The sequence below is a fragment of the Paramacrobiotus metropolitanus genome, unplaced genomic scaffold (genome assembly GCF_019649055.1).
Source record: "Paramacrobiotus metropolitanus isolate TYO unplaced genomic scaffold, Prichtersi_v1.0 Parri_scaffold0000040, whole genome shotgun sequence".
Taxonomy (NCBI): Eukaryota; Metazoa; Tardigrada; class Eutardigrada; order Parachela; family Macrobiotidae; genus Paramacrobiotus; species Paramacrobiotus metropolitanus.
Genome location: NW_026570260.1, coordinates 424,440 through 450,907, shown reverse-complemented (window position 1 = coordinate 450,907; position 26,468 = coordinate 424,440). Strand labels below are relative to the sequence as shown.

At 44.8% G+C, this 26,468-nt stretch overlaps 3 protein-coding genes across 5 annotated transcripts; 1 reads left to right on the top strand and 2 right to left on the bottom strand.

Annotated features, from left to right (window-relative positions):
* Positions 1–6,348: 6,348 nt before the first annotated feature.
* LOC129590528 (leukocyte surface antigen CD53-like) lies at positions 6,349–8,910 on the bottom strand. Its single transcript, XM_055485802.1, has 4 exons — positions 7,747–8,910; positions 7,329–7,410; positions 6,768–6,873; positions 6,349–6,664 (listed from the first exon to the last, which is right to left on the bottom strand). The coding sequence occupies exons 1-4, from the start codon at positions 8,256–8,258 to the stop codon at positions 6,585–6,587; spliced, it is 780 nt and encodes a 259-aa protein (XP_055341777.1). The 5' UTR covers positions 8,259–8,910; the 3' UTR covers positions 6,349–6,584.
* Positions 8,911–15,399: 6,489 nt separating this feature from the next.
* Positions 15,400–20,891, top strand: LOC129590490 (receptor-type guanylate cyclase gcy-8-like). Of its 2 annotated transcripts, none has more exons than XM_055485748.1 (14): positions 15,400–15,989; positions 16,730–16,878; positions 16,985–17,107; positions 17,234–17,433; positions 17,616–17,690; positions 18,172–18,389; positions 18,671–18,766; positions 18,906–19,241; positions 19,310–19,391; positions 19,486–19,499; positions 19,604–19,754; positions 19,968–20,066; positions 20,135–20,226; positions 20,598–20,891. In XM_055485748.1, exons 1-14 carry the CDS (start codon positions 15,684–15,686, stop codon positions 20,724–20,726), a joined length of 2,070 nt encoding a protein of 689 aa, XP_055341723.1. In that variant the 5' UTR covers positions 15,400–15,683; the 3' UTR covers positions 20,727–20,891. The 2 variants fall into 2 exon arrangements, with proteins under 2 accessions (XP_055341723.1, XP_055341722.1); XM_055485747.1 differs by having other exon boundaries at positions 18,584–18,766.
* Positions 20,892–21,012: 121 nt separating this feature from the next.
* LOC129590438 (myosin-2 heavy chain, non muscle-like) lies at positions 21,013–26,386 on the bottom strand. 2 transcript variants are annotated; one of them, XM_055485664.1, is made up of 16 exons: positions 25,959–26,386; positions 25,522–25,757; positions 25,147–25,196; positions 24,885–24,989; positions 24,569–24,666; positions 24,354–24,390; positions 24,109–24,274; positions 23,576–23,884; positions 23,105–23,420; positions 22,960–23,043; positions 22,390–22,857; positions 22,241–22,324; positions 21,875–22,171; positions 21,726–21,809; positions 21,444–21,562; positions 21,013–21,372 (listed from the first exon to the last, which is right to left on the bottom strand). In XM_055485664.1, exons 1-16 carry the CDS (start codon positions 26,033–26,035, stop codon positions 21,230–21,232), a joined length of 2,673 nt encoding a protein of 890 aa, XP_055341639.1. In that variant the 5' UTR covers positions 26,036–26,386; the 3' UTR covers positions 21,013–21,229. The 2 variants fall into 2 exon arrangements, with proteins under 2 accessions (XP_055341639.1, XP_055341640.1); XM_055485665.1 differs by having other exon boundaries at positions 23,105–23,417.
* Positions 26,387–26,468: the final 82 nt, after the last annotated feature.

The window sequence follows — 26,468 nt, the reverse complement described above, 5'->3', positions numbered from 1 at the left end:
ATGCGCCGTTTTTAACTCCTCGATAACTCGTGGTCAGTTTAAGTCTAGCTTGGTCTTAAAAAATTCCATATTTTCCATAGGTGTGCCAATAGATTTTTGTTTGTTTTTAATAACCAGTGGTCAAAAGATGGTTTCATCAGGTCTTAAGTACAGGAAACGTAAAGAGCAGTCGAAGAAGTATTCACTGCACAGCAATAAAAAGTGCTTTAAAACATAATGACTGTAACCACGGAGACTATAGCGGATGCATAAATACTCTTTAGGTAGAATTATATATTTTTACTGTACGTCATGCAAAAGTCCATACGTATTTCAGAGCGTCAAAACGTCAGAAATTCAATACGTATGAACGTCAGAACGTAACACCGTCAGAACGTCACAAAGTAAAAACATCGGAACGTTAGAACGCCAGAACGTCATAAAGTAAGAACATCAGAACGTTAGAACGTCAGAACGTCATAACTTTAGAACGTCATATAATCAGAACGTTATAACGTTAGACGTCAGAACGTCAGAACGTCAGAACGCCAGAACGTTAGAACGTCAGAACGTTATTAGAACGTCAGAACGCCAGAACGCCAGAACGTCATAACGTCAGAACGTCATAACGTCAGAAGGGCAAAACGTCATAAAGTAAGAACGTTAGAACGTCAGAACATCAGAACTTCAGAACGTGAAAAATTAAAATTGTCAGAATGTCAGAAATTCCAAACGTCAGCCTTTATATATTTATAATGGCCTTTCCAAAACAATGCCAATACTATCCAATACTTAAGTGCCGAGCGCGGATGCGCGAGGCTACCTTGTATTCATACAATCTTACCGACCAAAACGTATTTATGCGCCGTTTTTATAGACTCGTCAACGCGTGGTCAGTTTTAGTCCAGCTTGGTCTTAAAAAATTCCATATTTTCCATAGGTGTGCCAATAGATTTTTGTTTTTTTTAATTAACCAGTGGTCAGAAGATGGTTCCACCAGGTCTTAAGTATAGGAAACGTAAAGAGCACTCGAAGAAGTATTCACTACTGCAGTCTGCACAGCAACACAAAGTAAGTACTCGTACTTAACATGATGACTGTAACCACGGAGACTATAGCGGATACATATTAATACTTCCTTTTTAGTATAAATAATAATTGTTACGAGGTATGTGAGCAATAAATTAGTACCCAAACGTCCATAAAAGGTACATCGCCCCGTATGTCGCTTATACAGTATCTATACGTCACAACGTAAAAACATCAGAAGTCAGAACGTCAAAAAACAGAACGTCAGGTAATCCGAACGTGAAAAATCAAAAACGTCAGAAATTTAGAACGTAAAAATATCAGACGTTAGAACGTCAGAAGGTCAGAATGTCAGAACGTGAAAAATTAAAAAACGTCAGAACGTCAGAAATTCAAAATGTCAGAACGTTAGAACGTCAGAATGTCAGAACGTTAGAACGTCAGAATATCAGAACGTTAGAACGTCAGAAGGTCTGAAAGTCAGAACGTGAAAAATGAAAACGTCAGAACGTCAGAAATTCAGAATGTCAGAATATCAGAACGTTACAACGTCCGAATATTAGAACGTTAGAACGTCAGAAGGTCAGAAAGTCAGAACGTGAAAAATTAAAAACGTCAGAGCGTCAGAAATTCAGAATGTCAGAACGTTAGAACGTCAGAATGTCAGAACGTTAGAACGTCAGAATATCAGAACGTTAGAACGTCAGAAGGTCAGAAAGTCAGAACGTGAAAAATTAAAAACGTCAGAACGTCAGAAATTCAGAATGTCAGAATATCAGAACGTTACAACGTCCGAATATTAGAACGTTAGAACGTCAGAAGGTCAAAAAGTCAGAACGTGAAAAATTAAAAACGTCAGAAATTCAGAACGTCAGAATATCAGAACGTTAGAACGTCAGAATATCAGAACGTTAGACCTTCAGAAGGTCAGGAAGTCGGAACGTGAAAAATTAAAAACGTCAGAACTTTAAAACGTTAGAAGGTCAGAACGTAAGAACGTCCGAACGAAAAAAATTAAACCTTAGAACGTTATTACGTCTTATGAAATACGACTACGAAAGCGTATATACGATTTCAATCTAAGTCTTAAATAAATCACATTTTCCATACCCTCCCAATTATCCAAAATTTTTACAATTTCCTGTGTGCTTATGTCTCATTTGAAAATATTCATAATTTCCAGTACTTAAGTGCCGAGCGCGAATGCGCGAGGCTACCTTGTAGATATATACTACTTCATACTGTGCGCGTGACGCAAATTTGCCCGAATTAGATAACAGCAGAATGGTGCATCAATTATAGTACTCGTACTGCACTATTTATATTCACACATCTTCACATTACAGACTTTTTAAATATGTACAATTCATGCAGAACACAGGAAGAATCGCTGGCCTCTCACAAATCTAGTTCAAAACAACACACCTAATTTACTACTTAAAACAATTTTCTGTTTTTTGATTTTGCAGTTTTGCAGACGAAGACAAAAATTGAAAGCAAAAGATATGAAATGAAACACGAATTTTCAAAAACTTTCAAACCGAATCACGCTGGTAGATTTCTAATTTATGCTGAAGCAGATTACCATAATCAAAAGAGCCGCTTGCTTTATCGATTGACGGCTCATAATTAGGCTCAAAGCGAGAAGAATTTCGATAGAGAAAACTTTTTTAGCTTGCCTTTTTTAGCTTTGCAAGCTAATTTTTGACCAGTGAGCCAATAACGTGATCTTAACTGATACACATCAGTACCACATCAAGAATATAATTACTAAAATTAGCGGCTTAACCTTTCTCATAGCAAAACATCGTCACGACAGACCACGATTAACAACGAAGGTTCAAAATATTTAACAGCTAGATAGTTTTCTGTTCTTTAAGGCAATCAAAAGCCTGTACGGAAAACTTTTTCCGGAGTAGGCGAGCTCAAATTAAAATAAAAAACAAGTATATTGTAATTTACTGTCGGGCCGCATAGCACTGACCATAAATTATTTGCGTTGCTAAATTACGTTGCTAAATTACAAGAATTACAAACGGTAGCATCAGAATTACACGCAATTCGAATTACCTACTTCATCCGCTCTGGCGAACCGCACTCTGGCCGTTCCTGCAACCAGTACTTCTTGCGAGCGATTGTTCAGTTTAGCTGGTTTCGTCATGCATGACCGCCGAAATCAGTTTTGGCCTGAGAAGCTGGATGACCACACACATGTTACTTACTTAAAAGTTTTGAATAACTGTTTTTTATGCTGGAAAACGTTGGTTGTGAACTTGTGACATTTACTCAATAAGACCGAATTCTATTGTTATTTTTAAGGAGAAAATCCTTTTGATGCGGTATATTAATGGCGGCGATGTAGCTTAATCGATTATGCTAATAACTTTGTCGCATTAACTTTTTTTAAATAGGAAACTAAGCGCTAAATGTCGAGTGTGAATTTTTGGTTTTTAATAAAAATTGTCTTTTTGGACAATTATCCGATTAAATAATATTATACAAGCCCAGCACGGATGAATAATGTCTTAGGATTTCGAGCATGTAAAAAGGTTAACCGCATATGTATTAAATAATGGCACGATGTTTATTACATTAACAAAATAAACGGGCGTGAGCAGAACCTGTTATTTTTGCTAATTCGCAGTTCGCTAATTTCAATGACAATTTGATATAATAACACATAGTAACAATCTGGGGATTTACAAACAGCCCATGTTAAGCTAATGGCCACCATGGTAACAAGCTTTTGAGTGACCACTGGACTGTGGGAATTGGGCTTTTCAGAAATTTGATGATGCAGGATTACTCTCGACACTGAGAAGATTCTGTAGAACTTTAGAGCGTGCAGATTGGATGTGTAGAACGGGAGAACATTGAGTACAACGGCAAAGTGTCGAGGACCCTTGTTACTTAGTTAGTATTCATATAACCAGTTTACGGTATCTACATCCGCACCAAATTTTGTGTCGTGCACTAGTTCGACGAAGGTTGATTTCAGCCGCTCAAGAAAACTGGAAATATAATTTGAGCAAAACAAGTAACCTAACAAACCCTAAGAAACCCAAGAAAACTAAGAATGTGAGAATAATTCTGAGAAAATTTAAGAAGTCTAAGAAGACTAAGAAACCTAAGAAAACTTAAGACTCCGAAGAAATATAAGAAACCTTTATTTTGTAGCGTTTTTCACAGTTTTCCATGAATTATTAGCGAAGCGATGCCGAAGGGCGCGGTCTGTCTCTGTCATTCCGCATTAGCTTATGTTAGCCTACGGGGGCCCATGGCAACAGTTTGTTTTTGGGGGGTTCTGCTTCCCCGTTGGGGCGTATCGATGGCGCAATAACGTAAGAACATTCGCGCCGTTGAGACGAATCTAGCGCACTTGGCCGCGTCGAAATCGGTTCAGCCGTTCGCCCAAACATTAGCGACATTATCAATCGTGTATACGTGGTTACGGATGTAGATAACCAGTTTACGGAGGACTACATCCGTAAGCAGTTATGTGATAATACGGCGTCGGACGTAAATATTTTAATTTGTCAACGTTTTCCGGATAAATTTTGGTTTTTTACGCATGGAGGCCGGTGGCCGAGGTGCGCCCTCTACTTCACACCCTGAAGTAATAAGCAGTCAACATAGTTTACAACACTTTGCTTTAAACATAATATGAGATCAATGTCTGAAGCCGAGGCTGACAGGCCCATGGCAACAATTTGTTTTTTGAGGCACCTGCTTTCCCTTCGAGGCGCATCGAGTCGGCGATAGCGCAACATCACCCGCGTCGTTGCAACGATTCTGGCGCACTTTACCGCGTCAAAATCGGCCTACCCGTTCGTCCAAACATAATTTTCTTAGCAAAGGCCGTCACGGCTGTTACGGATGTAGTTAACTAGGATATCCGAGTATCGGATAAGGATAGGATAAGTATAAAGAAATAAAAAAAATTCGGATAAAAGGTCGGATTAGGATAATTTTAAAAAGTGCCGGATACGGCGGATAGTATAAGGATAAAGAAACCTTATCCGATGCCCATCTCCAGTGGCCTATGCTAATTTGCTAGCAAGCAATTGTATGCATGCCCGGGATGCTCGTGTAATTGCATGTAGGTATCCATATACCCGGTAACTACACCAACTATAGCGTTCAGTTTCTGTAGAGCAGGATGCGCTCTTGTTTTCAAAAAGTAATGGCACCCTAAAAAATCCATTGTTTGAAAAATAGTGGCATCCGCCAAAATAACGGCACCTCCCCGAAATAAGCGCACCTATACTAGGGCGTTTGAACTATCGCATTTGCCGCACAATGCCAGAAATTCGATAATTACGGTATTTCACGATTCCCTTCCCCACAAGTGCCTCATTTATTTGCTAATCGTGTTTTAATCAGTCCATAAGTCATATACATTTATGCGCATTCAAGGTCAGGTGTCTCCAGATAAATCTTCTGGTAACCTTTGGACCGTTCTGTGAGTGCGTACTGACAAATTTATCATATAGTAGCCACGACGTTTTACGCCAAATATTAGGGCGAACAGTCAATTTTCTGCGCATCCTGACCGGGCGCATAGCACTGACCAAAATTTTATGAATCGCACAAAAATTACGAATTGCATCAGCAGTTTTCTTTCCGACAGCGAACTTGCTTCTGTAAACGAAAGGTCGCTATCCGTATTAGCGAACACATTCCGAGAAAATGGAATCTAAAGTGAGCTATCTGGTCGGCCTCGTTTTTTCGTGAAGGTTCGTGCGGAACGTACACCTTTGGCTCAGTGGGGAGCGGAAGTTGACTGTGAATATCCACTTCCGCAACAGCTTCCCCACGTGCGTAAGTGGTGGCATGCAGCGAAAATACAATCAACTTAATCAAGCAGTAAGTATGCCATGTCGTTTACTCTAAAGTTTTGCTAGTACGTGCACATACTGCTTATAGACGACGTATGTTCAGATTTAATAGGCCACGTCCTTACGCTTACTTTACCTGGCCGCGCATAAAATCAAAGTTTTGAATTCCTAGTTCACCTGAAATGGTTTAGGCAAAAGTCAGAACCGCTACCTGATTTCAACGCTAAATGTAACAATGTTCTCCAAGTAAACCAAAGGGGCATAAGCTACTATTTTATCACCAGTGACGGCCAAAGCGCGCGGGCGTTTCGGAAAAAAATATTTCTTGGTACATAGCGCCGTAAAAACACTCTTCTTCACCTACGACATTCTCAGCAGAACTGGATATACCGAGATTTAGTCAATTATCGGCTGATGTCGACGCCAACAACCAGGCCTTAATCCACAGCTTAGAGCGCCACTCACCACCAGCGATGCAATTGGTTCGCTCTTAGCGAGACAGGCCAGCATTGTGGGAGAAGTTGAACAAGTGTGCTTTATTGTGCAATAAGACTCTTTTATGTTGGCATGTACACGTACAACGAGTATAGGCGACACTACAAGCCGGCGACCTTTGCCTTCTCAGCGGTTACAACGAGTAAAAATAGCAGGCAAGCATCATTAGACACGGAACAAATTAGCTTCGTTGTCGGCCTCCGTCGCCGCTGACTCTCTCTTTTTCGCGCCATAGTGTTGGGTTTACAGACGGCTGCGGTAATGTACCCACGCCAGGAAGGCGATGGCAAGAAAGCCCAAGAAAAGATAGCCGGTCAGCGTACCTGTTAACCATACCAGTCGTTATTCAGTGTTCTGACCAGTCAGAAAATAAGGCACCGACAAACTTTAAATCCGGCAAACTGACGCTCGGCGTAAAGCACTTACCGAGAACGATGATGACGTAGGTGGTCATCTTTTTGACGTAAGCCGTAATCACTACAGTGCAGCCGCGCCGGAGGTCGATGGGGTGCGGACAGGAGTCGGGGATCATCTGTCCAGATAATCTCATGACATTTGCGTTGCGCCGCACACATATGTACATGGCTATAGCGTTACTGTAAGTACTATTAAGTACCGTAGGATGTACAGACACTGCATAGTGCCTAGGATGTGCAGACACTGCATAGTGTAGAAACTGCCCCATTGCCGGAGACATGAAACTTAATATAATTGAGTGTGCTGTGTGACATTCGCCTTACGCTGCTTCGATTACAAGCGATTACGAGTGCGACGATTATGGTTCTTGTTCAATTTTACTCATTTTAACACGAACGCCACAGGAGGGCGCGTCCCGGTAATTGACGTTTACAGCGTTATTTAATTTTGATGTTAGAGATGCAGGTCACATCTGCTACTGGTAGATGACAATAACAACATCGACTACAAGCGTAATTTCGCAGAAAATGTCCTTGTAAATGTAGCAAGTAAATAAATATCACAGTTTACCTGGAAACTGGTGGCTAGCCAGTCCGCGGGTGAGTTGGCTCCGCAACAGCGGAAACGGCGTTGATAGGTATCCAGATCGTAACTAAAAACATTCCCACGTTACGCGTGACGGTTACGCGATTGACGCGGCCAACGTGCCAAAATTTAAATTTTTAGTTGTAATCCATTTATGATTAGTATTGATTACACCCTACGCGCGGTGTGTTGACCTTTACGTGGGGTAATCACCCGAAATAGGCCAATATGAGTCGCGTAATTGGGGTGATATCGTTCTCGCCAATAAGCTGTTGCATTAACCGAGTTTAACATTAATATAAATTGGGCGACAATATGATTACAAATACCATGTAAAATGATACGGAATAAGAGATAGAAAAAATAAAAAACTATCACAAAATATGTATAACGACCAACTTACGTCGTGGCTCTATCGTTGGGATTGTAGTTGACGATGGCCAGCCGCAGCGCAACCTCCACTTCCTGACAGGCATTTACCATCTCATCCTTAATAATGAGCGTGGTGGTCAGGAAGGCGGCCACAATTATGGCCAGAAACAACGCCGTAGAGACCACCACACAGAAACTGCGCATGCCCACACCGAAGCTTCCGGCAAAGCCTGCGAGCATTAGCAGCCCACCGGACAGCAGGGACAACCACACCGCCCAGTGGAATTCCGCGCTTCCGGTAAAACGCTGTTTTGTATACACGGCCCCGCCCACCAGCAACAGACCGATGAGGATGAATGAGACGGAGAAGAACATGACCAGCCAACGCAGCGGCCGATAACGCCGACCGGACACCGGGACATCTTCCTTCTTATCCAGCAGTCCGAGGTGGCTAGCCAGTGGCTGGCTGGTGAAGGATTCCGGCTGGTAGGAGGAGACCTCCGGCGTGAAGAGCAGCTGACCGGGCAACGGTTTCTTGGCCATGATGACCGTGTACGTGTGGGGATTCAGAAAATAATGAAGGCGAAATGCATGCCGGGTTGGTTATTGCAATCAGGAAAAATGCGCGCTGTGGTTACTGCCGGTGAAGCTCGTTAAGGAGCACTTGCCGCTTCCGGTTCAGGGAAAGGAAGCAGGAAGGTACGCGCGCAGACCGACTGGGACGGGCGCTTTCACCTGACTGAGTGGAGACTACAAGGACCGGTAGTAGAGTGGCGCTTATATGCCAGCCTTCTCCTACGGCCGACAATGAGGGAGCAATTAAGCTAAGTAGGGGATAAATGCTTAGCCGGCGGGTAAAGAGCGTCTGTCACGCAAATGTCACAGATTGCGTTGCTTCTGGTGCTACTGCTTGCTGTGCGCAGCCATCGCCGTATATCCGCGCAGCGGGAAGAGTACCGGGGCCTCCGTGATTGGATTGTACAGCACACAGGTTAATGATTATGGCTGGCATGGAAACAGACACCGCCCGCCGTTAACGAGTCAACATCTTCCACAATCAACAGTGAAGAACACATCAGCTGACTGCCTTCCGCCGGTAGCGAGCATTCTTCCGGTGGGATACGATGACAAGAGGGGCAAGCGTCACACGTCCGGGTAATTAATTAAGCAAAGCAAGACGTATTGATGTGTGTCATTGCTGGTCATGGCCAATTTATTTTTAATTAAATCTTAATTATCAAGCAGATAAACAAGCTATTCGGTTTTACCAAGGCACGATTTTTATTTGGGATTGCAATGGAATAAAGGATTGATGCAGTGCACAGAATCTGGGTATGTACGCAAACGCCTATGCGGTTGTTGTGCAGCTGAAAAATTTATTTAGAGCATCTTCAGGCAGTGCGTAAGAAAGACCGAAAGCAATCGTTTACGGCTGGAGCATTGGATAATTGTGGCCTTCTGTGGGCTGTGATTGCTGGCTACTGTAGCTCGCCAACACCATCGTTAACCTTTCTGTTCAAGGCGCCCGTCAAAATACACATTTATACCGCTGACGGTTACAGCAGTTAAACGAGATCACGGCTTGGGAGCACTCAGTATTACCGCAGGGCATGTACGATGATTGTGGCGTTGATCGGATGCGACTCGTAACAGCCCCCGCGACCTTTTCCCACGTGTGCAGCAGTGTATTGATCATCATATGTCGGTATAGAAGAAGAATACAATGCTGTACAACACACCTTTCCTGTACTGCTCCAGTCACCCTCCCGGGGTGTCGCGGCATGGCTGCACATATCGTCTATGTATCCGGTGGTCTATGGCCCATCAACTTCAAAATTTGTTTTTATGTTTGGTGACTGTGTGCAGCTAGAAGAAATTACCTTATTACTGTTCGTAATGTAAGTGTAGTGGTACGAGCTTGTCCACACGTAAACGTACGGTGATATTCAAAATTCGTTAAGTCTTAAGATTGTCAAGCTCATGGGAGCTCGATACTGAACTGTGGTATTAAGTATAGCAGATCGACAATTTACCTGCAATAATACTGACCTTTCATTAATTTTTGACATTGTTGTGAGCCTGCGTAAGCATACGGCGCGTTGTTTTGCATTTGTATCACTTGTGAATACGTGTCTAATAATAATTATCGCGTTTGGTCCACCGAGCCCAGCAGACTTAGTGTGCCGAAGTTGCGGATGGTGGTATGACGTAACAGAGCGACCCTGATCATACTTACTGCGTGGGTCAGCGCCGTCCAACAGGCTAGACCGCGCTGTACTACCTTTGCACGTTACCAGTCTCTAATGGCACTACACCTACAGAGTATGTATAGGAGGTCTAATGTCGTCCTGACGGTTGACAAGAGCACGTCAAGGCCAACTGACAAGTTTCGGCCAATCAGCATTGTGCAAACGTATACAGACAGGCAGCCTTTATCAACACCACAGCAACCGCTGTGCATTTCATCATGGACTTGTCCGTACAAAACCTTCATTGCGGTAAGAAGGTAAGTTCCTTGAATTCGTACGAAGAATCATAGCGCAAAAATCTAAACGAATTAAAATTTACTGACAGTAGTGTAGGTATCTCTACAATTCGGTGAGCATAGAATACCAGTCCATTACAATGATGATTACACTAATATATATCAGCATGCTTCGCGACTGTATAATTTTATGTTCATAACCGCGGCAAGGGTACTTTTCAACTTCAGGTCACACTAATTGAACATTGCCATTCATTCGTTGAATACTGCAAGAGCGTTTTGCTGATCCGTATCACGTATGGACGCTTATTGTACTTGTTAACGAATCGAGCACGCAGAATAACAGATGTGTTATATATTAACTTAATGCAAAATAAGCGTGCTACAGCAACAGTCCACCATTCTAGTGACAGTAATCATGAGCACCGAGTTCCTTCCGAGCGCTTAAAACGTGGAACATAAAAGGAACAGTTATGATAAACGTACATGCTGTTCACGTTTTAAAGGTCGTCAATTCAAACACATGCACCGCAAGTTAATCAGGACATGAGCACTTACAGTATTATACCGGTATATTCAGAGTAAACTGCTTGTCTGTGTGCCATATGTACACTTTCAAGGTGATGAAAATATTGCTAACGAGATAGAAAGCCTGATTAGCCGATACGCGGAACATGTTTGACATAGGCGGTCTTCTTCCCCTGTGGCGCATGCAGCTGCGCCTCCACTAGCTGTTCCCCTTCAGCGGCGAGTTCCTCCTTAAGGATACTCATCACCAGTCCGGCCAGGACGCCCTTGCCCAGGAGCTGGTTGGACATCAGCGGGCGCTTACTGTACTGGTAGCCCTGCATGGTGACCGCCCGCTGAGGCCGGGTCCAGTAGCGGTCGACCTGTGGCAGCATCATGCCCTGGAACAGAGCGGCGCGGCTGCGCTCCACTATCAACAACACCACGCCGGCGAAAATCCACAAACGAAACATCCTCAGGAAAATCGACGTCCGTTCAGACTGACTTACAAAATGCGCTGGAAGCGATCCGTCTGGATGGCTTGTTAGCGGGTGCAGCGATGAAGGATGGGCGTTATATCGGTGGGTAATCCGGGATGAGATGAATCCGAGAGCGTCGGTGTGAGTGGGTTAGTGATGCGGACAGGGTATTGGCACTTCCGGCATCTGCCGCGGTGGCGGCAATGTTTGTCTTGGCCGAGCGTTGGCTGCAGTACACTGCGGAAGAACTAGCTAGGCCAAGCCGTCTCAATGGGACCAGCGTCAGCGCATCTTTAAACACTAGCTGCGCCCATTGTATGTCAACGCCGGTGAGTGCGCACACCGGAAGTCCTTTGTCAACCAGTGATCCCCGTTTGTTTGCCGTGTTGAGTTGGTCGTATGTAAATGTGAGTGCTCTTGTGGGAGCATTACGCCTGTTCTAACAAACAAATTATGTCACTGTTTTTAGCTATCCGGCGTCCACAAAGGACAAATACACCGCACCGTTCTAAAGCAATCGATGTCGTTATTGGTACATTAAACCTAGTAGTACTGTGTGTCTAACAATGCCCATGCAACCAGTACAATGCTTTCTTGGTAGACTTCTTACCTTGAAGTCTTTCGAATGCCTTCCGCATTCTCGCTGACGTCATGAAACCTTAACCGGACTGAATCGACGTGCTCGTGCAGCCTTATTTTGTCATTGTACAGAAATACAAATCATGTAACATAATCTTAGAGGGTTGATTCAAAGATCGCATATCAAGATTACGGACGGAAATACGCAGGGAGGTATGTGGTGCTGATTCCGGTTACACAGTCAACTGATCAGCGATTGCCGCCATAACGTAAAATGCCACATATACATCGGAGTTTCAAGTAGTACGTACGAATAGCCATAAAAACAGATGGGAACACGTGATACAGCGTTATCATAAAGATGTAGCGGTCACAAGCGATATGGTACCTAAACGTATAAGGTTATGCGCCACCACCGTTGACAGATACTGACCTACTTCGCAGAATTCTGCGAGTTTTCTTCGAAAAAACTCAAGAAATTCACTTCCACGGATTGAAAGTCAACCACCCGTAGTTTTAGGGAGGGCTTTAGTCCTCTATCGCGTTTCGCGGGAGACCTTCGGGACAAAAACTGACTGACCTCTGGCTGGCCGTTTGATGTTACGCTGGCCGAATCATGCATCGATATCTGCAGGAAAAACGTGCGCACGGGACGTGGGCGTAGTGCGTCTGTAGAGGTCGCAATGTCATAAAAGCAGCCGCGGTACACCTAAAAGCGCGGGTGTTGCGGGCCGTACGTAAATCATATCTCTATTTCTTACATCTGTAGCTGGTTCTTACATCCCTTGGTCAGACGATGGAAGTGCCGACACACCGAAATTACAATGGGACGGGCAGCAAGCGTTTGCTCAAAAGTGAAGTATTCTTGCTGTGTTGTGCATGCATGAACTCTAGCAGAAACAACAATCTATATAAACAAGCATGTTTAACCATTCTGTGCTATGCTTCAGTCATCCAGTGCCCGCAAAAAGCGAATGCAGTTTCTTAGTACTATGGCTTGTATTCTTGTAAGTATCCGTAGCAGCATGTCCATAGAAAGACAGCAAAGGCAACATCCCCATTTTTTTCTTCTTTCACTTACAGTTGCAAGTCGGTTGCACGCACGTACGCTCGTGACCTTTACGATGTGTTAGGAGAAAAGCTGAATAGTTCGTTTAAATACCGTATAGCAATTCGTCGACAAAGTGACTTTAAAGCATTGCCTATGACAATATAGGGCCGTCGATCATCTCGCCGCTTGCAGATGCACACCTTTAGATTTCGCGACCATTTTTATCAACATTCCTCCGCTAATCAGCATTCAGCACTACCGGCATTCGACGAAAGGGTTACACGAAAGCTAGTTCGTTATACAGCGGCAGTATCCACAGCTGCCCGCGCCGCAGCTCTGTGTACAGTATTTACAATTAATAACATATTGGAAAGAGAACCTGCGACGCGTTGATGTACTTGGGCTAACATAAAATAGCTGCAAATTTTCGCTAACTGTACCACAGCTCTTCAAGCGTTCAACAGAAGCCTTCAGCAAATCATGCAAGCATCACGTCCAGCTTGTACATTCCCATGCAACTGAGGCAATCGACAAAGGTCAATCGCGATTTCAATCATCTTATTTTCTACGATACCGCATTTATTTTGTAAAATTGAGGTTCTGAAGTCCACAGCAGCCTTAGCAGTCGCATTTAACAAGGAAAATCGTCCGCTAATATAAAAAAGGATCGCTGTAAATTTTGTTCACCCAATTTTTTCCCACTTTTCAGTACTGCGGAGTATGTGGTTTTGCGGAGCGCTTTGCATAGCCCAGGCAGCTTTGCGAGAATGCTCGCATGACCTTTCCGGTCTAGCGTTCGGTTGCGTTCGTCCTTCCTTCAGATAAGATGTGACAGATTTTTTGTTGTTGGGCCCCATAAATTTACCGGCATCCAGTGGAATGCCGGTATGATTACTGAAATTTTACTAGCTATAAGTAGTATGTACGAGTATCTATAGGATATTGTAACAGTAGCCTATCTGGCTGCTGTTCTAGTGGGTTGGCGGGCTGACCGTACCACGATGTTGTGTGGGTTGTTGGGATGAAAGGTGGCACGGCCGGCAACGATGCTGACCGAGGACGCTCTTACTGACTTAACGACATAACAAAAGTAACAACGGAAGTTCACGGCATGTTTAATGACAAGAACAATGCAAGACAGGGAGCAAGGTTTGGGCAAGAGTTTAACAAGCTGATCAAGCTGATGCAAGCTGTAGCAAGCCGAGTACAAGACTGAATTGTAGAAATTGTAAAGAAGGACAGCTAGCCGGTAAAATAAAAAGAATTCGTAACGTAATGATAAATCTAACTGGGTGGTCTTATGGGTGATAAATCATAACTTGGTGGTCCCCAAGGAGTTGTAATTGTTTGGTCTTATTGGTGCTTTTCATCATGATGTTTTCATAATTTCCTGCCTTACTGTCCTGTCATCCTTCATCCGTTTTGGTACTTAGTTCGTACTTGAACTGCGATATTTATTAAAGATTGGCTTTATTAACTTCCCCATCGTTTACCGCTAAAGCTTTGTATATAATACTGTATCATAAAAAATAATAAAATCCTTTAAGGTCTAGATCGACAAGCGGTATTTTTTTGTTAAACGTTCGACCCGAAATGTTGCAGACAAGTAGAGATATGGATTAGATTTTGCCGAAGACCACTTGATAGTAGCTTCCTTGCTGGTCGGTCTATTCTGTACACGTCCTTGAACTCTATGGTTTTTAATCAGCACCATGATTTCTGGGATTGCGTTTTTAAAGTTTGAAGAGTTTTTTACGGGTAATGAAACCGGTTCTGTATTGTTATCTGTAGTATTGTCAACGCATAATGCAGCGGTGTCAGTTTTGTGACCGCTGCAAACGGTTCTGTGGGTTAGGTGTAACTGATCGCGTGAGCGGCGTGCACCGCCCGAAATGCCGCATTTACAATAGTTAGCACATGTCTAACCATAAGAGATAAAAATGTTAGAAATCGGACAAAAGCCTCATCGATGAGGAAATTCCGTTCATTGCTGCTTCTTCCCCAGCAGACGAGTTTTATATACGCATGCGTGCCGGTAGTGTAAATGCCTCCACTGTTGACGGAAAATTTCAGTTTAGCGGTACACTTGGTTACACAATGACGGCGTAACCCATTGGGAAGAGGCGCAATCCACGTCGCGTGCATCCGCTGCGGAAGTCAGAAGAGCGGCTAGCAAGTAAATTACACCAACCACGGCAGGTACTTATGCTGCAGGTGGAAAAAATGGCCCCACTGCGCAGTCCCTGGAAAACAACTGCGGCATCAACACGCAGCTCTATTGCCACTCCACGAAGTGGTGTATACGGCGAATGGTTTTCCATTGAGAGCGGATATTGGGTGCCACACAATACAGTATATACTATACACATTGGTGTATTATACTATACACATTGGTGTATTGTGGGCACGCGCTGGATGTTTAATTGATCAACAATTAACCGCCAGACCAGCAGCTTTTCCCAGTCCACCGGGGACTGCAACGGCCGTGTTGCCGGCATTGACTGCCGCCCGATGTATACTTCTGTGCATTGTTAACAGAGTTGATCAAGCCGCGGAATCAATAGCGTCAGCCATTGAGTGAACGCCGCGAGCCGGCTGCCAGTATAAACTTGGCGCTGTCATCAATATATCCGCCGCAGTAACCGCCTTCCACTTTTTTCCTCCTAACATATGTAATTGAAGCGCCCTTGACAGCGGCTGATTGAAGGTGTCATTACCGTTGGATGAACGCTGGATTAATAAACCCGGCGCTCCGTGGAGTGTGCTGTAATTTTCCCGCGGGATGACAAAACAATTCCGCCGAGCTGACGCATGCGATTATTATTAATTCACCGTTATCATCGGTAAGAAGCGGCAAGAAAGTAAGAATGCCCAGCCGGCGAGTTTCGTTCTCGGTGAAGAATAATGCGGTGGCGCCGGTTAATGGCGAGAAGGATTCGGTGGCCTCGGAGGACAGCGGCATCCACACCAGCGAGATAAAAATGACCGAAATAGTGGTGCCGGTGGTGGTTAAGCCGGATCCCGGTAAACGGCGCTCCACGGTGCAGAGCGAGACTGGCCAGATGACCAAGGATTTCCGCCAGTTCACCGATAATAACGCCTCGGTGCAGCGCAAGCGAGTGTTCAAGCTGTTCGTCATATTGGCCATTCCCATGCTGGTTGTCTTCATACAGGTCAGATCGCTTTTACAGACGCATCGCGATAAGCTTGCAAATACAGGCTGCAGTAAATGGTATACATAAAAAAGTGGTATCACGGATTAGGTTTCTTTAATGGCTTCCGCTAGAAACTTGAGAACGCATGCACGCATATAACAGTGAATTGCATCACCTCTGCACAGCACAGGTGATACCGATACGACATGTGACTACAAAGGATATAATACTACGAGTAGAACGTGTGCAAGGTGCGCTGCATCTGGTATGAGGTTTCTCGAGGTTTCGTTACTACTATACGATTGTGTTTCGCTTACCTGATTGTGTCCTGAATCATGATAACAAATACATTTCGTATTCATGCCATGATGTAGCTTATGCGGCAGCCACACACACAATCGCAGTCAATAACGCTACATAAATTGTAAATTAAAAATGGTATACTGCTTTCTAGTTTTAATTTGCATGACGTACAACTACAAATACTCGTATGTAAAAATATATAATAAAAACATGAACTGTTTATTTCGTCTTAAATATACACAGCATTTCGAAATTTGGTCCCGCTAATGAGAAGACATAGCACTTCTGGCATGTTTCAAAACGTAATGCAGGCGTAAGCGTAGGCGCTAATTAGTAATCGCTGTTCCTGAAATGCGAATATGATTGCGTAATTGAGACTTGAGGATGCCGATAAAATTGGCAGCGTGGGACGGCTAAATGTCATATTATTGCGGCTTATCCGTAATTGTATGTAGTGCGGCCTGATTATCAATAAAGCCGTCAACATCCAGTCGCTGACCACAACTACGAACGAAGGCATCGTGGCCAGTCTGGACATCGGGCGGCTGGTCAGCAGTTTGCAGCGGGAGCGCGGCATGACCAGCATCTTCCTCAGCTTTCGCGAGTAAGCCTGATTAAGACCAGTGCAGCTGTTCATTGACCTTTTGTTCTGCGCATGGATTTCACATAATCAATCAGTTGAAACAAACATATCTGGCTTGATGACGCAGTGCGGTGGCGTGGCGCGAAGTACAATCCTACCGCAACGAGACGGCGGCCATCGTGGCGCAGATGGGCCGGTGGCGCGGCCGGCAGGCCGACGGCTTCCCCTTCGACACCGTCGCCAACTTCCGGTGAGAGCCGAATTAGCACCCACTCAAGTGGCCCGCTCAATACGCGGCAATCGGCGATTGAATAGGCTGATTAATTATCGATCGCGCTTGATTACACCCGGCATTTTATATTGGCTTCTACTATAGACAGCGGCTGCAGGAACAGCGCGCCCGCCTGGACGCCGGATTGGTCTCCTCGCTGGAATCCTTGCGCTGGTACACCAACATCACCACAACGCTGATCAAGTGGGTCAGCAGGGAGATTTACATGGGCGGGGACAGCGACGGACAGCTGTGGCAGTACTTTGTCTCCTACGAACTCATGCTACTTAACAAGGACTGCGTCGGTAAGTAGCACTGAGCTTCAGCCGGCTTCCGCGTAATGCGGAAAAAATCCTGAGTGCTACGGATTTACCCCGCGGCTGGAGGAATTGTAGCGTGCTTATCTTCATACAGCTGCTGTTCACATGTCGGCTTACACTGCTGATGCTGAACGGGAATCCTTAATGACGCTGTTGTTCTCATCCAGGCTTGCAGCGTGCCTTGGGCGGGGTGTTCTTTGCGAAGGGCTTTTTCGCCGCCGACGAAAATCGCTGGTTTCAAGGTAAGCACAAATTTAAGTCCTATTGTAAGATGTAAGTAAGTTGCCCGTGCCTTCTGTTCGAATCCTGGTGCCTTTTTATATAGGGTTTTTTATTGCACTCGACAAATATTACCTCGACTCCTCGACACATTAACTCTTTAAAGTGGACAAATTATGCTTACATAAATATGATTAATCGTAAATTAGGTAATTCTAGAAAACCTAAGAAAAGGTCAGAAAGCAAAAAGGATTACAGAATCTGGATAGATGTATTTAAGTAATTCCCGGCAAAGGCGCTGAAGCAGCTGACGTTAATAAAGTTTGCAGAAATGGGCGGAGGTGCTCCTAGGTGTTTCGTTATATTTTAATTTCCCTTGTCATTAGCGTTTACTAAGTCATGCGAGCTGCACTACGTGGCGGAAACGCAAACTGATATTTACCATTAACTTGAAACACGAAATTTACACGTTAACCATTAAAAGTTTGTGTATAATGTTTACAGAGAACAACATCCGCGCGGACATCTTCTTAGATTCCTCGCTGCACTATTCCAACCGAACAAACCGCTTATACCGGCGCTTAAAAGATGAGCAGCAGCCCCTGATCAAGACTCTTGAGCAGCAGCAGCAGCTGATGCGCGCCATCTCCAACCTATCCCACGCCGGCAACACCTCCATCAATAACACCACCGAGATCCTGGCGGGACCGGAAGCCTCGCAGGTAGTGTTCACGTTACCCGCTGTATGGTCTCGTCCGCTGCTGCAATAAATGCCGTAATTACCCCAACAGCACCGTTAAACGTTCGGTCCCTCAGTGTGTCCACTGTGCGTGCTCGTGCTGCCGATGTGCCACTGCAGTGAGCCCTAACGTGCAAAGGTCACTGCCCAACAGTCTGCGTTGCATGTATTATGTAGATGACGGGACCGGCGGCGGTGCTGCACGATTGTGCCAAGCATGACGTCAGTGGTGAGCGTGAGTGTGCAGGTGCCCTAACATTTCAGAGATGGTTCGCCAATATGACCACCTACATGAACCGCGTCATCGGTGTCATCGAGATCGACCTCACCTCCTACATTCGGGAGCAACTTGGAGTACAGGTGCGCCTTCTTTCTGCAAATCTGATAATCACGTCAGGTTACCGGCACTTTTTTCTACGTTTACGACTTGCCTATCTGTATTTCCCATAATATTTTCGTTTCTGATGATATAAATGAGGCCGAATTTATTTACCGATAGCTGTCAACGGCCAGCGCCGAGTTCCACCAGGCCATCGGTCTCATGGTCTTCATCAGCGTGACCTGCCCACTGCTGTGCGTGTGGTACGTGTATTCAGCGAACAAGATCGCCACCACCATCAGCACATACGCCACCCACCTCTCGGAAAAAACAGCGGAGTTGTCCTTTGAGAAGAAGCGCACCGAGCACCTCTTGTATCAGATGCTGCCGCCCTCGGTAGCCGACAAATTACGCCACAACAAACAGGTCCCGGCAGAGCATTTCGACGCTGTCACTATCTATTTCTCCGATATTGTCGACTTTACACAGCTCTTCGCAGACAGCCCGCCACTCCATGTAAGTGTATATTGGTGACCTTTAGCTGAGTTAGTGCATTTGACCGCTGGCGGTTGATTCTTGACTAGGTGATCGAGTTCCTCAACCTTCTGTACACCATGTTCGACGCGCAGATGGATCGATTCGACGTGTACAAGGTGGAGACGATCGGTAAATAAGTAGTTCACAGTCAAACACGCAGCATTATTGGTAATCATTGAAATAAAATGTGATCAGCTGTTCTAATTCATTGACGTTTCCACAGGTGACGCATACATGGTAGGAGTCTAAGAGGTCACGCGCACGGCTGAGCTTTAGCGGCCACTTTGGATATTTGTATTATTATGTATGCAAATGATGCGCTGACATTGACGTTGCTCTAGGTGGCGAGCGGTCTGCCGGTGCGTAATGGCAACCGGCACGCCGGAGAGATCGGTCGCATGGGACTTTCGCTATTGCAACTAGTCTGGGACTTCTCCATTCCGCACCAGGATCCGGCGCGGAAACTGTTGCTGCGGATTGGCATGCATACCGGTATGGTACCGCAGAAAATTTAGTAAATACTTGCAAAATTACAAATTGACCGATGTGACCATTAACCTCAGATACAAAACAAGTAAAAACATACAGCAAGGCTCCAAATAATTATAGCATCAGTCTGTTACCTTTTTTTAGTTAAATCACTGAAAGATCGAGTCGTATTTGAAATTATTTTAAAACATAAAAATATAAGATGGTGATTGATAGGTCCGTGTGTGGCCGGTGTTATCGGACTGAAGATGCCACGCTACTGTTTATTCGGCGACACTGTCAACACGGCATCCCGAATGGAGTCGCGGGGATACCGTAAGTGTTGTCGTACTGTTAACAAGCATGGACAAATTATTATTAATGAATGTATTGCGCTACCGCAGCACTACGCATCCACATGAGCGACTCGGCCAAACTGGCGTTGGATGCCACCGGAGGATTTGAGTGCGCCAGTCGCGGCAATATTGACGTCAAGGTACAAACAATGTCATTCCCAATAACTAAATTTACCTCAGTACTTGTAAATTACAAGTACATTTGCTGCACATTTGACATTACACATTTGACGGGCAATACTGATACTAATTACAAGTTGTAATTAGTATCAGTATTGCCCGTCAAATGTGCAGCTAGCCAAATTTTATTGATTTGGCAACATTTAGCAATGGTAAGCTGCACGGCTTACCTGTTTTTATTATCAGGAACACGGATATCATAGCCACTCTGCTAACCAATTTAATACCTGCTCGAACCTTATGGTTTAGTTTATAACATTAACAGCGCACTAATTTAAAGTTTTCAAAGTTGATTGGCAGTATATATAAAGCGGTGAATTCTCGCACGCAGGGCAAAGGCATCATGCACACGTGGTGGCTGATTGGGCACGACACCGTAGACTTCCGGGTCAATCTGGATGAAACGCAGCGCATCTACGAAGACGTCCTGGCCACGGGCGGCTTCTCCAGTCATCACTAAGGCGCAGTTTTGCCAATCCTTTTTCCTACCAACACATCTGTGATAGCCATACATTTCGTGATAAAATTGATTTATTCCCTCGCCGACCTACCGAATGTTTATGCTGAAGGACTTTCCCAACCTTGGCAGTCTGAATAAAAACTGCGTCTCGGAAAGATGAATCGTTAGCGATTCATCAGCCGGCAAAACCTTTCTCCATCGCTGTTTTCACCACTAATCATATTCACACCGTCACCCATGGACATAGAGCGTAATCAATGCAAAGGAATGTCTTATTTTTGGGATACATCATACATCAATAAACCACAAGACATTTCTTTAAACCGACAAAAACCACATCCGCCACACCCGCTGACACGTAAGAAAGAATCACTCACACTTAGAAAATACCATTCCGTCCGTCTGCCATGAGCAAAAAGAACAAAGGCACGTTATTGCAAACCATGAATACAATCTGTGCAAAGGCACGTTAGGAACAATACAGAAAGGAAGAGACTCGTAGATCAGCGCCGACTGCTGCCCGGCTGCGGCGGCATACTGTGCTTCTCCGCCAAGGGATTCGGATAGGCCGCCGTGCGCACCGGCGCGCGACTGCTCTCCGCCAGATTCTTGTTGGCCTCCTTGATCATCTTTAGAGATTTGCCCACTACGACAAAAAGACCATGCTGATCGAATGCATCAAAGTGCAAAACAAGGTCCAGTGAGCGGAGAGCGTACCTTGCTTGCGTGCCGCTTTCTCCCACTTGTCAACACGGTCGGCCTTGGCGCGCAGATTTTCCTGATCGGCGGCTAATGCGTTGCGCTCTTCTTCCGCCGCGTGTAATTTATCTTCCAATCTAAAACATACAAAACTTTTAATAACCCGAAATCCAAATAAACACTTATTATATGTGAATAACTAGTTTCAGCTTTCGCAGTTCATTTCGAAATTTTACGTACTTCTTCGTAAACATCGGTTCTAAGGTTACGTTTATTAATTTGTGATCAAGATAAACTCACTCAGCCAGCGCTTCCGTCAAAGCGATCACTCGTTTCTCCAGCTCGTTTTTGGTCTCGAAGACCGTCTCCAGTTCGGTCGACACTCTACAATCACACCATGCATTCACGTTAAGCAAGACAGAGACGTTAGTTATTCTCCACCAACGTACAGGTCCAGTTTGTCAGTAACGGCGTGCAACTCGCGTGTCTTTTTGTCCAGCGCCAGTGCTGAGGACTGTTTCAGCGTCTCTAGATGGGCTTCCAGGTTCTCCACCTCAGTGACCAGCTTCTCTATAGTGTCCAACAAATTAGCCTTTTCCGCCTTCAAACTCTCCCACGAGAGATCGGTCTGCTGCGCCGCCGAGAAAGCTGGCGGGCTCTTGTCCAACAGCATCTGCTCGACGACGGCGTGGGCTTCCTGGGCTTTCTGCAACTCCACGCCCAAATCGTTCACTCTCAACTTCAGTCTACGATTTAAAACCAACCGAAATTCAGTTATTTATTGTTAAGCAATTATTCAGCAATCAGCAGCATACGCAGCAACTTCCTGCGTGGCCGTGTTAAGGTTTTCCTGCAGAGCGTTTTGGATGTTCGTCTTCGACTCCACCTCTTCCGTTAGGCTGCATCAAACCACAAACAGGTCGATAGTAAAAACAACAAACAAAGCTGATTTATTGCCACCCACCGCTCGATCGTCCCGTCCTTCTCTAGCAACTCCGCTCTCACGGCTTCTTGAAATTGGCCATAATGTTTGACGGTGGAATCTCGATCCACGGTGAGCAGCTTCAGGTCGCGGTCAAGGTCCTTCTTCTCACGTTCGCACTGTTCCACCCGCAATGACAATTCCTCAGCGTCCTGCTGCACAGCGGCCAGTTGGGCGGTCACCGCGGCATGCTCGGTTTCTTTAACGTCCAGCTTGTGCTGTGTGGACTGTAGCAAAGATTCCAATGGCTCACGAGACTGTTTTTCGCTGTCCAGCTGGGCGCTCATCCGCTGGATTGCCCCGTCCTTCTCATTAACGGCGGCTCGGAGTGCTTCTATATCAGCCGAGGAGAAGTCCGTCTGGGTCATTATATCCACTTCCGGCCGAGACTGTAAGCGCTCTAGCAGGATCTGCTGCTGCGCTTTAGTGTTCTGCATTTCATCTTCAAATCTGAAAAAAATTCGACTGGTCATTAATTTTCAATTTTTAATCTCGGGCGAAAAGAAATTAATTTCATTTGGACGAAAAGCGATCTGGAGTCGAGATACATACGCTGAAATGTCTTTGAGCAAGTCGCGCATTTCGCTTTCCAAATCGGCCTTCTCTGCATCCAGAGCGGCCAGTTTATGGGCCAAACTGTAGATGAAGCAAATGATTAGAGTAATGCTAACGACAAGAGCCAGTCCCAGCCCCTTACTCGTCGTTTTCCATTCGTAATTCTTCAATTTTCACCGCCAGATCGGTTTCCGTCTGCGCCGATTCTGTCTGCTGACGAGCTTTTTCGGCAGCCGCGTCGTCTAGTTTTGCCAAGGCATCATTTAGCTGAGCGCTCAGCGTTTCCACCTGACCAGCCAAATTGTCTTTTTCCGCTTTGAGGGCGCTCCAGTTCGCCTCTGCACCATCGTCATCCGCTTCTAGACTCATGGACAATTCACGGCTGAGCTCCAAAACTTCCTGCAGCTTATCAGCCAAAGAGAACGACACCCGACTTCCCTCACCACTTCCCATGTCTGCTGCAATACACATGGAGCTGCTTACTCGATTAGAAGATGAAAATTGATGCAATGTCACATCGGCTAATCAGATTGGACAACAGCGCGATTTTTACAAACAAGCTTCTATTTGGTTACGAAGGCACTTCTGTGAATCGTGCTTATGTGCTGCTTACCCATGAGGCTGATGTCAAGGGAAGTCGTTTCGCACAGAATCTGTGAGACGTTCAGAGACGTATTGCTCACATCAAACTGCCCGTTGAGACCGTTTTGCAAGAAAGCGACGACTTCCTGCAGATGCTTGATCAACATCTGAAACGTGCCGCGCTCGGCCGTGCCGATTCTCGCTTTGGCCGGCGACGGTGAAGCCGGCGAACGGATCAAAGCCACCGCTTTTTGGTCGGACAGCAAGGACGGGCGCGCAGACAAAACCGCTGGAAAATCCCTGTACTCGGTCGTATTAGCATCCATACTCTGCTCAGCATCTGCGTAAATCAAGAAACAAAATATTCAACGAAATACGACAATGATTTTAGTTAAAAAATTCTCCCATAACCGCATTTGTTCAGTTAAATCCGCACCATGCAACAACACCGCCTGAACCGCGGTGAGCTTGTCAACTGAGTCACATTTTAAAGGTACGTACGCAATTATTAACGACTCTGACACTGGCCTGAAACAGCCTCACGGTAGAGAAGCAATCACTTACCAGGAATAGGCAGCGGTATATCTTCGGCTGTTTGCAGCATGCTGGTTTGAACGGAGGAATCTCGCAGTGTCACATTTGATGCTGCCAGTTCTTCCCTGGCCTGCGTGTACCCTTGCATGCGCGCTTGTTCCAGTTCATCCTCTTGAAGATGTTTCATAAAGCTGGGCTGCTCAAAGTGAACGATATCAATTCAACTGCCTGAAGAATTTTCATCAGCTAGCAAATTATGGATGTTAAGTGCATACCCGAACGCATCTTTCTTTCTGACCCGACAACTCTTCACTAAAAAAATAATACATGCGACATTATTACAAGCCGCTACGAAGAAAACGCAAACATACTGTGTCAGATATACTGGCATAAGATAAGAGATAACAGCTTCATATTGTTCAAGGAAAAAACAATTTAACGACGCATACGCTTGCCAGATGCCAGTGAGTAAAGTACTGACAGAACTTACTCCTCTTTTCGCAAAGCATCACATTTCTCTCGAAGTTTTTCCGTTAGTGATTGCACTTTCTTTTCCAGGATCTTTTTCTGCACTTGCATATCGATGCACTAGAAAACAGACATCAGCTAAAAACTGCGCAAACCATCCTTAGCCATAAAGCCCAGATAAAAACAAAATATATAGTTAATTAAGTAATCACATCCAATAGTGACACATAGCTGATTTGCAGCTGCAAATAGGTAGCTGTGATCTGTGACCGTCTAACGGCGCAGCAAAAGTCCACAACCAAACGAAAAAGAACACGAAAAAACTGGTCTGCACTTACTGCTGAGCACGGTGAATCGGAATCCTCACAAAATCCAGCTTGTTGTTGCAACAGATGGCATTTGATTTTTAATTCCAAGTTCTCCTTCTGATATTTCGCAAGATTCTGTTTTAAAAAACAGGAAGTTAACGATCGCCAGACAATGTATATCAAATTTGTTTTCGCGCAAAACGCAATTTAGTATTTACTGTTCCTAAAGGATTTCATAATTGTACAAATGTGACTTAACTGGAATTTACTTTAATAAAAACCGAGTACCTACCTCGTTATACTCCTTGGTCGACATGAATTTCTTTTTTGCGGATAACGATTCTGAAACAAACAAAAATTCTTAAGCAACCGATATCGGAATAAGAAACTTACAATCAGGGAATTCAACTCGCTAACGGCTAATCAAAAAATTTTATATATCAAGTACGTGAGTAACATTTCCTGCGAGCTATCCATTTTTATACTACTGGATATTAATTTTTATTAAAATAAAAATCTCTAACAAAAAACCAACTCTGAAGCACAACCCCTGTGACAACTGACATGTAAACAAACCTTACAAAGCAAAACTTGAAGAAAAACATTTAAAATTCCCATAAAATGCAATATCAGCGTGGAGAACGGACTGGAAGGAGGCAAAACTCACCTTTCCGTCCCGAGTTTGACAGGGACCAGGAAGAAATGTTCTTGGTCCAAGTAGCCGGTCGTGGCGGCGGCGACAAGCGTGGTGAAGTCGGAGTGGCGTTGAAGACGCCCGTCACGGTGCGTCGCTGCAGTTTTTCGCGCTCGGCCTTGCTCTTCTTCACGTCCACCGCACCGCTCACGTTCTCTTTGTCCAGTTCCTCGGGGGAAATTATATCATTAAAATTCAGGATCCCTTCGCTGCAACAAATCATAAACTGTATTTAATGACCGAGATTGCACACGATCAGACTGTAATTGCAACCAAAAATTCTAAAAAATATAAAATTTGAAAAAGAAAACACTGAACTGGACCCCTCTAATAACTCGTACTCGTAATAATAACCGTCTATTCGGCTACAGGGACTGTCTGCACTGCGACCATATATTCTCTCCACCGACCTGTCCTCATAGTCCGAAAAGGACGGAGCGTTGTACGATGAAAACATGGGATCGCTGTGCCACGACCGATCATCCATGTTTCAAACGCCAACAGGATACGAAACGCAACAAAACAACAGATTATCCTACGTTGGAAAACCGTGAAATGAATTCAAACAAATCAACGATCCTCGAGAAAGGGCTTTCTGACAAATTCTTCGCATATGGATATGGTATGTATGCTGATGACTACAGCCAGAGCGCGCACAATCTAACAAGTTTAAAAATAGAACCTGTCAGCCACGTGCGCGATGCGTCTAATAAAACAACATCCTTTAGCACATAAAAATGACCCAGCTAGAATATACAGTTTCTGGAACTGAACCCTTAAAACAAAAACCAAAATAATTGCAAACTGGTGTTGAAGAACATTTGCAACGACTGGTGCAATGCTGGCACAGGTAGACAGGCCTTTGTAGGCAAAATGGCAAATAGCGGACGTTAACTGAATCATCGCAACAGAGAAACGGT

Excerpts from the sequence above, each read along its gene's own strand:
- LOC129590528 (XM_055485802.1), bottom strand. The coding sequence starts at position 8,258 with ATGGCCAAGAAACCGTTGCCCGGTCAGCTGCTCTTCACGCCGGAGGTC. Across the intron at positions 6,874-7,328 it reads GGCTAGCCACCAGTTTCCAG|ATGATCCCCGACTCCTGTCC; the intron begins GTAAACTGTGAT and ends TTATCTGGACAG. Across the intron at positions 6,665-6,767 it reads CTACGTCATCATCGTTCTCG|GTACGCTGACCGGCTATCTT; the intron begins GTAAGTGCTTTA and ends TATGGTTAACAG.
- LOC129590438 (XM_055485664.1), bottom strand. The coding sequence starts at position 26,035 with ATGGATGATCGGTCGTGGCACAGCGATCCCATGTTTTCATCGTACAAC. Across the intron at positions 24,275-24,353 it reads AGAAAGAAAGATGCGTTCGG|CCCAGCTTTATGAAACATCT; the intron begins GTATGCACTTAA and ends CACTTTGAGCAG. Across the intron at positions 21,563-21,725 it reads TTGACGGAAGCGCTGGCTGA|ATTGGAAGATAAATTACACG; the intron begins GTGAGTTTATCT and ends TGTATGTTTTAG.
- LOC129590490 (XM_055485747.1), top strand. The coding sequence starts at position 15,684 with ATGCCCAGCCGGCGAGTTTCGTTCTCGGTGAAGAATAATGCGGTGGCG. Across the intron at positions 15,990-16,729 it reads TGCTGGTTGTCTTCATACAG|TGCGGCCTGATTATCAATAA; the intron begins GTCAGATCGCTT and ends AATTGTATGTAG. Across the intron at positions 17,691-18,171 it reads CGAAAATCGCTGGTTTCAAG|AGAACAACATCCGCGCGGAC; the intron begins GTAAGCACAAAT and ends TAATGTTTACAG.